Raw genomic sequence first — 10421 nt, 5'->3', positions numbered from 1 at the left:
TGCACCAGCACCGCTCCTGCCACACCTTTTTTATCTGGGCCACCCGTGGTGCTGGGCAAGTCCAGCCTAAACCTGCCCTCTCTCAGTTTAAAATGGTTGTCCTATCACTACAGTCCCTGGTAATGATCCTCTCCATCTTTCTTGTAAGTTCCCGTTATATACTGAAAGGCCACACACTGAAAGGACTGTTCATGTTTCTGCGGAGTTGATGTTGGACAGATCATACCTAATGCTCAGTAACAATTTGTTCTATTTGTGCTCAATAAAAAAGTCCTAGACAGCCTTGATTTAGCTAAAGGTAAGCTTAAATCTAATTTCTTGCTGGCCAAAGGTTGCTTTTCATATGCTGCGCAAACCAGGTTCTACCTCATGTTAGTAAAGTCTGCTGTTCTCTTGATCACACCTCTTGATAGTTAAGCATTTAACAGTCTACGTGTGTTATCTGTGTTGTCTAGGTGCTTATAACATTCATGTTTTTATTGAACAGGTTCTCCACTTTCAGCTAGATCAACAGCCTCACCATGTGTGGTATCTGGGCCCTGTTTGGGAGTGATGAATGCCTTTCTGTCCAGTGTCTAAGTGCCATGAAGATAGCACACAGAGGTCCTGATGCATTTCGTTTTGAGAACGTCAATGGATTCACCAACTGTTGTTTTGGCTTCCACCGCCTTGCAATTGTTGATCAATTATATGGCATGCAGCCTATCCGGGTGAAGAAATTCCCGTATCTGTGGCTGTGTTACAATGGAGAAATCTACAATTTCAAACAGGTAAGTGTTGTATGTAGGATAAGTCATTTTCTCTTTTTTTTTTTTTTTTTAATTTCAAAACTAGTGGATATTCAGAAAATGTTTAAAACATGGTGGACTAGAATATCAGAAAAAAAATTTTAAAGTTATTAAATTACTCCTATTTAAAAGGAAGTAAATTACCTCAATGAGCTGTGAATCTGTGGTGGCTTAGATAGTCAAATACTTAGTCTTTAAAACCAAAAAAATCACTTTTCAATTGACAAGACGGGCAATAAGTATTTGTCCCTTCAGGTTTCATCAGTTTAAAATAATGCGTTCTTCATTATCTCTTGGGAAGGGGAATTCCAAGCCTCTTTCTCCCTTTCTTTCTTTGTAATACACATGCTTTTAGACTGTCTTGCTCTTCATTTATTTTGGGTCATTCTGCAAGCTGTTGGGTATTGTGTTTTTATTTCTGCATATTAATCTAGTTGGGATATGTCCATTATACTATATTATATGTATAGCATGTAGACATATGTATTTATGTAGAAGCAGCAAGCACTACAGAGATGTTTCCAGTAGGCCACCAAAGTCCTCAGGAGTTTTCATCTTAAGGCAGATGCTTTCTGGAGTTTTTAAGAGCCACCTAGGCAAGTCTCTCGGGCACAAAACAAGCAGCAGCTCTGTTCTTGCTTCCTAAAGTGTCTGAATGTCCCTGGTGGGTGTGATACTGCCGCTGAACATTGTATGCCTCAGTCACTGTGCTGAGATGTCCATGCTGCTGCCTGTGTTACTTGTAAAGGGAAGTGATTCTGATCATCCAAATTTGGTGTATAAAGCACCCTACAATTGTGACTATTTCTGAATCATGCTGAAACTGAATGCGTAAAATGAATCATAAACAGTGTGGTAGTATCAGAAACATATGAATAATCTGAGATGTCTTAGTACTTCTAACAACACATTTTTGAAGTCGGAGTGTTTTAGGGCAGGGGGGATAAGAAGGTGGCACCGAGTGATTTGAAACTAGAATAAATGATGTTTTTGTTTCTGGTCTTGTTTTGAGTTGTTTTTTAAGAAGCAGTGGCTGCCTGCTTCTGCCACTTGTCTGTGGAGATGGAGAGGCTAGTGCTTCTGAATACCAAGGTCATGGGTTTGCAGTTTCAGATAGAAAAGTATCCCCGAAAACTTGCCATAATGTGAATTGCTTAAGACTGCAGAGTCAATCTCCATTGTCTGAGAGATGATCCTGGATGATATTTTGAACACAAAAATACGGTTTCCTTCTTTGGCAGAAATGTTTGCATAACTGTTGAATTGTGATTCAAAAAAACCCTTAGTTTTCTTATTAAACAATTACAAGTGGTGTTTTTTCCATTAATAAGCAGTCAATGTTTGCAAATGCTTATTCATGTTTTTCTTTATATTTTTTCTTAGTTGCAGAAGCAGTTTGGATTTGAATATCAAACATTAGTGGATGGTGAGGTTATCCTTCATCTTTACAACAGAGGAGGAATAGAACAAACAGCATCCATGCTAGATGGTGTATTTGCTTTCATCCTTCTGGACACTGCAAACAGAAAAGTGTTTCTGGCGAGAGATACTTATGGAGTCAGACCACTGTTTAAGGTCCTGACTGATGATGGATTTTTAGGTGTCTGTTCTGAGGCAAAAGGTAAAACCAGTTGTGTTTAGTGCCTAAATAATCTTAGGTATTGTTGTGGGAGACAAACTTCTTTGTCAGGCTTTTCCTCTTAAGTGTGAAGAGAAAGTAACTGTAAGTTCAGTAATAAACGAACTATATTTAGTAGTATAGGATATACACATCATTAAAACAAAAACCATGTACAGTAAACCTCTAAGAAGTTTAATTGTCCTTAATATCTTTAAAATAACTCACTTACTTAATTTTGTAATTCCTTGTGTTCTGGAATCATAGCAGTATTGAGCCCAGGATGTTTTATATTACTTCAAAGTTAAATTTGGTCTATAGAGTTAGGCTAGATTTTTGCTATGATAAATTATATTAGAATTTGTTCCTAGTGTTCTATGGTGAACTGGAAAATAATGCCACAAGAACTGTTAATCTGTAAAAGCCAAGAATTTGAAAAGCCTACTGAAATTTCCTGCAGCGTTGGATAATTTTCTAGTGACACTTACTTTATTTGATGACAGTTTTTTTCCTTTGAGGTGATGCATCCACTACTCTTTTTTTTTTTTTTTTTTAAAGTAATTATCTCTAGTTGTAACACTTGCAGAAACAAATCCAAACAGCACCAAAAGGGAGTTTAATGCCTAAAATGCACTTTGGCTAAAAATTGACTTTTACAACTACTTGTGTCTCTCCTGTTTACTGTATATCAATTTTATTGTCAGACTCCATTGTAGGTTGACTTCTCTAATAGTAGTACTAAGTACTAGTACTAAGAGCTTTACCATCCCCGCTTCTTGGGAAGGAAGAAGGGAAGTGAATATTTCAGGGACTGTGTCCTATGACCATCGCAGGGAATTACTGGTCCCTCTCTACATCAATTCAGTATCTCTTTTGTGGAGTTCCTCAAGGGGCGTCCAGGTGACCAGCAGGTGGAAAACGTCCTCTTTCACAAGAGGAATGGAAGTGAGGTTTGGCTACAAGTCTGATTCTTGGTGTTCATTAGCAGCGGTGTAGATCAGTCTGGAACTGAGGAGTTATGAAATCACAAAATCAAGTGTCAATTAAGCAATCACTTCAGTGATGTAGTTTTATTACAAACCCCTTACTAGCTTAACTACACTTAATTTTAAACACAAAATCAGTTATTAACTGTAATTTGAATTCTCATAAGCATATTACACCCTGACCTGAACATCATGTAGTCAGTTAGAAAAGTGCTATTCTTAACACTAGGGAATAAATTGCTGCTTACCAATTAGTAAAACTTGCTGACTTCCTTTATATGTTATCTGCCTCAGCTTGAGGTGGCTCGGATCTATGTGTGCAACCTGCCAGAAGCAGAATCATGCTCAAGCCAGGGCAGACTCAGACTCAAAATGACTTTTTTTTTAGTACCAAACTTAGGATCTGGAGAAAATATTTGTATCTAGTTTTAGTACAGAGGTGGTTGAATGAGGTATAACGTAACCATCCTAGGTTAAAAACTCTGACTTTTTTCTCCCCATTTTATCTGTAGGACTTACCAACTTAAAGCATTCAACATCCTTATGTAGTAAAGTGGAACCATTTCTCCCTGGTCATTATGAAGTGTTGGATTTAAAGCCCTCTGGCAAGGTCGCATCTGTGGAATTAGTAAAATTTCATAGCTATAAAGATGAACCACTTCATGCTGCGTGTGATACAGTGGAAACTCTGCCTTCAGGTAGTACAGCAAAGCATTTGCTACTTACTCGGTTTAAAAGTGAAAAAAATACAGTCCTTGAATATAAAATTGCATTGATTGGGTTTTAAAAGTGCCATTTAAAAAAAACCCAAACCAACAACATGGAAGAACTTTTAGAATGTAGGAACTTGAGAACTGTTTTTGTAGGCAGTCATATACAAATATATTTGAACTTGCATGCACTCATTATCAAAGGAAATTCAGACAAATACAAATATTTTTGTTTTCCTAATTGTGTGATCCAGCGAAGTCTAAGTAATCCTTCTTGGTTTGGGGTTTGGTTCATTGGTTGGTTTTTTTCACCTCTTCTTTTCTGGGCAGGCTTTGATCTTGAAACAGTGAAAAGCAACATCCGTATTCTGTTTGAAAATGCTGTTAGAAAACGTTTGATGGCTCACAGAAGGATTGGTTGTCTTTTGTCAGGTAAGTAGCAAGAACCACAACTCTTACGTGTTCTCTGTCTTTTGCCCATAATCTGTCAGTTAGAAGAAAGTATGCTGGCTGTTCTGCTGTGATGCACCTGAAGAAATCTGAATCTTCATTTGCTTTTTAGTTACAGAAGACTTGTTAGTTTGTGATAAAGTTTTTCAGTTTACAAGTATCTTGAAATCTTATGCTTTTAAAGTTTACTCTGGGACAGTATGTTGGCTTATTGAGACACTGACTATTTTTAACTAAGTAGAAAAAAAATTCAATATTCTTATTGAAAAATTACCCGATATACTCATAAAGATTTATCCTTGGGTTGGTGTCTAAAAAGAAAATGTAATTGTTACATTCAGTTTGTACTGAGTGAAGATAGAAATAAGCCTTGGCGTGTTCTGTTCAGGCAGCAGGAGGAACTGAAGTTCTTACTTGTCACCTTCTTCGCTTTAGCCTCCATCCTAGACTGCCCTTGATTTACTAAATTACAGGGGAGTATCTGGGCCAAAATTATTTGCTCCACTCTTTTTTTTTCAGGGGAGTTAATAGGAAGTTAACTGAATTGACTGATCAGTGTTTTGATCTGGTTTTTACCAGACTGGCATTACAGAGACACTTTGCAGAAGGAAGGCTTTGTTGCCATGGGACTGACTGCCATCTTATTTACTGTGTTTTGGTAACACTTTGTACTTGTGGTTAGACTTCTGATATGCTGTTCATGTGTGTGTTGAACATCAGTATGTTGACTCATTTGTCATGAACAATATTAAATGTACATTTGAATGAGAGAGAACTGACTAGGAGATACTGTTGGACCATTTCCTTACCGTGGCATTATAAAACATAGGAGGAAGGTAAATGAAACGGGAGATCTGTAGAGTTGGAAGATCCCAACTTTGTAAAAAGCCTGTTCAAAATCCAAATTTCATGTATCAAATTATAAGTCAGTCAGCAGCTCCCCAGATGCAGGTGCCAAATGTATTAGTAGCAAAACTGGGTGCCCGTGCTGGTATAATACCAGAGTATCTCAGTGCTTCACGGTTTTGAGCATGCTTGGAGCATCACGGCTGGGGAAGTGCTTTTGTTCCCCCAATCCCAGAGGGAGTTCTGCAACTTCACAGTGGAAACTCGGGGTTTGATTTCCTTGATTTCCACATCCTAAGCACTCAGTTTGATTTCTGTGCTCTCCTTTTTTCAGACTCTGCATGTAATTTTTACAGAAGGAGATTTTTTTTTTACAGGGTAGCATACCCACAAAGGGGGTCAGGGTGGGAATGGATGCTAGGACACTCAGATGAAAAGCCACGTGCAGACTGTAGGAAACAAAGAGAAGAGGATTTTACCTTGTGCTTGTCAGAACGGCAGGCAGGTGTGGGAGAAAAGGTACTGTGTTTTTCTCAGTACTTCAAAGGGGAACAGCAAGTAGAACTAGTCAAGGACTAGCAGAACTAAGACTCCACCTTCTTGTTCTCATGAGCTAGAGTACATGTGGACACCTTACACATCTCTGTTATTCTTTGTTTGTCACATTGTTCAAAACCTTCCACTGTTGTACTCTGAGAAGGAAGAGAAGGAAAAAAAAAGGAATGTCACTAGTGAACTTCTTAACTGTACTCTGAGAAGGAAGAGAAGGAAAAAAAAAAAAGGAATGTCACTAGTGAAATTCTTAACGTTGAAGTGATATGTAGGTAAGAAGAGGATAGATAGCAGTTTAGAAACGGAGAATAAATCCAATTATAGCAGAGTTGAGAAGGGACATGTTCTGTAGTGGTACGTTTTCAGAATACCTTCTGTGTATCTTAAAGAAGGATTTCCAGTGATGCTTCTGACACCAAAGGTACTAACAACTGTTACTGAAGCTGTTCCACTAAAGTTGCCTGATTCTCTTGCTAAGCAGAAGTAAATGTGCACTTGTACAAGTACCACCTCGGATTCACATGACTTAAAAATTAAACCCAGTCATGAGATTCTGCTATCTAGATTCAGTGTCCTTAAGGGGAAAACAAAAAAAAACAGTCAAACACCTCACCAAATAATTTGTTTTGTTGGCAGGGGGCTTAGATTCCAGCTTGGTTGCAGCTGTTCTTCTGAAACTGATGAAAGAAATCAACATCAATTATCCATTACAAACCTTTGCAATTGGAATGGAAAACAGTCCTGACTTACTTGCTGCCAGAAAGGTATAGTAAGCATTGCTTTCAGTTTGTTCTAAGGTGCTGAATGCTAAGCAGTGTATATTAATGGTGCTAACTTCATGGTATGGTATTAATAGTAATACTGAATATTCACATGTTGCTATGATTTAAATCAGTTTGCAGTAAATCAACTAGTACAATGTTTTCTGCTTAGCTAAATCTTACAAAAGAGATCACAGAATCACGGAATCATAAGGGTTGGAAGGGACCTCAGGAGACCATCTAGTCCACCCCCCTGCTAAAGCAGGTTCCCTACAGCAGGTTGCACAGGAAAGCGTACAGACAGGTGTTGAACATCTCCAGAGATGGAGACTCCACAACTTCTCTGGGCAGCCTGTTCCAGTGCTCTGTCACCCTCACAGTAAAGAAATTTTTCCTTAAGTTGGTGTGAAACTTTCGGTGTTCCAGTTTTTGCCCCTTGTCCTGTCACTGGGCACCACTGAAAAGAGCCCGGCCCCATCCATTTGGCCCCCACACTTCAGGTATTTATAGACATTGATAAGATCCCCTCTCAGTCTTCTCTTCTCCAGGCTGAAGAGTCCCAGCTCTCTCAGCCTCTCCTCATACAGGAGATGCTTCGGGCCCTGAGTCATCTTTGTGGCCTCTGCTGGATAATTGAGCCTTACCGTTGTTACCAAAAGGGTGGTACTTTGGAGTGGTCTCAATTCTGCCTGTGAGTTTTAGGATAAATCTCCATATATAAAGTTCATATACTATGACATTTGTATATATGTTAAATATTGACAGTTAATCGTCAGTTTACTGAATTAAGAGCCTTCTACAAACTGTCTTATATCTAGGGTTCCCTTTAGGTATCTAGGTTGTCACGGCATTTGAGCTGCTTTTTCTCTTTGGGGCAAATATCTGGAGTATTTAGAGCCTCTGCAGATTATGTCGTGCTTTGAATAAGCATCTGGATGGTCTGTTGTAATCATGATTGAACACTCATTAGGGAGACTATGTTCCCTCTGGTGAATCATAGAATCATAGAATGGTTTGGGTTGGAAGGGACCTTAAAGATCATCTAGTTCCAACCCCCCTGCCATCAGCAGGGACACCTTCCACTAGATTGGGTTGCTCAAACCTCATCCAACCTGGCCTTGAACACTTCCAGGGAGGGGGCATCTACAACTTCCTTGGGCAACCTGTTCCAGTAAAATGTGCCACTGCAAGTCAGAGGGGCTGCTACACTATTGTCTCTTCTTGGCCTAATGTCATATAATTCCCACTGTAGCAAAAGGGAGCTGGTGCTTTCACTCAATGTGTGTGTTTTAAACACAATGTATGTTTAAAAATGTTTTAATTAAAAGGCAATACATTATTGTGACCTTCTACAAACAGGTGGCAGCACATATAGGCAGTGAACATCATGAAGTAATATTTAATTCTGAAGAGGGAATTCAGGCAATAGAGGAGGTTATCTTCTCCTTGGAAACCTATGATATAACAACAATAAGAGCTTCAATTGGTAAGATCTTTTTAATAGTAATCTTTGCTTTGTATCACCTGAATAAAATTTTATGCAAAATCATGTAGTCATCTACTAGATCCTTTAGCTGTCACAGAACCTGGAACTGGGATTCCCAAGTTCTGATCCCCTGTCTTGTCAGTGATACCACACCGAGGCAAAGACAGTTATTTGTTTCAAAGTCGCTGACTATGCAAAACATTTGTCAAGAGCTATTCCTGGAACTTTGGGATGAAAAACGAAAGTTACATGAAGAAGAAACATTAGATCTACAGGTCTAGGTTTTCTGCTTGGATAAGTATGAACCTTGGAGGAAGAGGGAAAAATTACAAGTTATCTGAGGCACTGAATGTTTTGATAGCAAAACAATTATGATTACCCTATTCCTTGCATAATTTTAATACTAAAGCGCAGTATTTCTTGTCACCCTCTAGTAACGCATGTGCACTCAAGCCAGGTAGGCTTCTTGCAATGTATGTTTGATTCTGAGAGACGAAGGAAGTCACCAGCAGCTTCTTACAGAGGGTTGCCAACCTGATAAGAATGAAAAACCCTAATCCAATGTGACCTTCTGTGTAATGCCAGCTATGACATTTTACCGTACATTTTACCGACACAGTTAATCTTGTGTCTGCCTAAAACATTATTAAAAAGTTAATAAGCCAAATAGGCAACACGGTTTTGGAAACCCAGGTCCCTGAATGGAATTGGTACATGAAGATAAGACTTTGCAATGTGAAATATTGAAAGTGGTTCTTTAAAATATAAAGCCAACTTTTCTTCTGTCATCTTTCTTTGTGTTTGCTGCTTAGTATAAGAAATAATCCTTTTCATTAGATCTCTAAAACTTTTGTTATAAAAGCGTATCATTTGGAAATATGCAATGAGAAGGCATAATTCTGATTAATAAATAATTATTTAAAAAAAAAAATTGAAAAAAAAGGCTTCATCCAGTTCAACCCACAGTGGCAGAGAGTTAAGCAGCAACTTTTGCTGATAGTTTTGTTCTCCAAAGCTAGAAGGTTTGTTCAGGACTGTGGTGGAATTAATCATGTGCTTAATTTTGGACTGAGTCATAGCAACTCCTATATGTGTTCCCACGGGAATCCTCCAGCATTCCCAGGATCACAGATGCACACATCTTTCTGATACTTTGAGGGCTAAGTATAAGTACACAGTTTAGGTGTGTTTGTGGCACTTAGTTTGTGTGATTGTTGATGGCTTTGAAAAACAGTGAGATGTTATTTTAGTGTATGGTGGTTTTTTGCTACGTAAGAAAGTAGTGTAGGAGAAAAACTTTTATAATGCTAAGTTTAAAACTGTAGCAGCTGTATATAGCATCATACATGTATCTGTACTTTAATGACTTCATACTTTTTTTTTTTTTGAAGGTATGTATCTTGTCTCCAAATATATACGGAAGAAAACAGACAGTGTGGTCATTTTTTCAGGAGAGGGATCAGATGAGCTGACACAAGGATATATCTATTTCCATAAGGTGAATATGTTCACTATACAGAAAGCCCTTGACCTGCTTGTTCTCCCCTTCAGCAGAAAATCTCTACTGAGATTCCAAAGTGTGAAGTTTGGGAGTTGTCACAGCTGTATATTTGCTGAGAATTTCTCCTGAGGTGGCATAAAATCCAAGGGATTAAATTTAATCACTTGAAAAATACCTTTTTTAAAACCTCACAATTTTTGAGACTGTTACTTCTTGTATGTGGTCTTTGCTAGTTCTGTGATCACTCAGTGATCATTACAACTCAAACACCAGAGAGCAAGTAATGCTTCCCTCAGTTCAGCAGTATTATGTCTGCATATGTCTGGTTACAGGCACCATCTCCTGAAGAAGCTGCAGAAGAGAGCGAGAGGCTTCTGAAGGAGCTCTACCTGTTTGATGTGCTTCGTGCAGACAGAACTACTGCAGCACATGGGTAAAACATAGTCTCTTGGAGGCTGAGGACTTATGTGATTTAAAAGATTTCAAGTGGTGTTCCCCAGGGCTCAGTATTGGGGCCAGCTCTGTTTAATATCTTTATCAATTATCTGGATGAGGGGATTGCACCCTCAGTAAGTTTGCAGATGACACCAAGCTGGGCAGGAGTGTTGATCTTCTTGAGAGTAGGAAGGTTCTACAGAGGAATCTGGACAGGCTGTATCAATGGGCCAAGGCCAGTTGTATGAGATGCAGTGAGGCTGAGTGCCAGGTCCTGCACTTGGGTCA

At 38.7% G+C, this 10421-nt stretch overlaps 1 protein-coding gene across 1 annotated transcript; it reads left to right on the top strand.

Annotated features, from left to right (window-relative positions):
* The first annotated feature begins 486 nt into the window (after positions 1–486).
* On the top strand, positions 487–10135 carry ASNS (asparagine synthetase (glutamine-hydrolyzing)). Its single transcript, XM_010165346.2, has 8 exons — positions 487–770; positions 2172–2409; positions 3905–4090; positions 4433–4534; positions 6587–6714; positions 8071–8197; positions 9589–9695; positions 10031–10135. Exons 1-8 carry the CDS (start codon positions 522–524, stop codon positions 10133–10135), a joined length of 1242 nt encoding a protein of 413 aa, XP_010163648.1. The 5' UTR covers positions 487–521.
* The last annotated feature ends 286 nt before the right edge of the window (positions 10136–10421 follow it).

Source organism: Antrostomus carolinensis, unplaced genomic scaffold, assembly GCF_000700745.2.
Source record: "Antrostomus carolinensis isolate BGI_N321 unplaced genomic scaffold, ASM70074v2 scaffold8023, whole genome shotgun sequence".
NCBI classification, from domain to species: Eukaryota; Metazoa; Chordata; class Aves; order Caprimulgiformes; family Caprimulgidae; genus Antrostomus; species Antrostomus carolinensis.
This window is presented reverse-complemented; position numbering and strand designations above follow the sequence as displayed.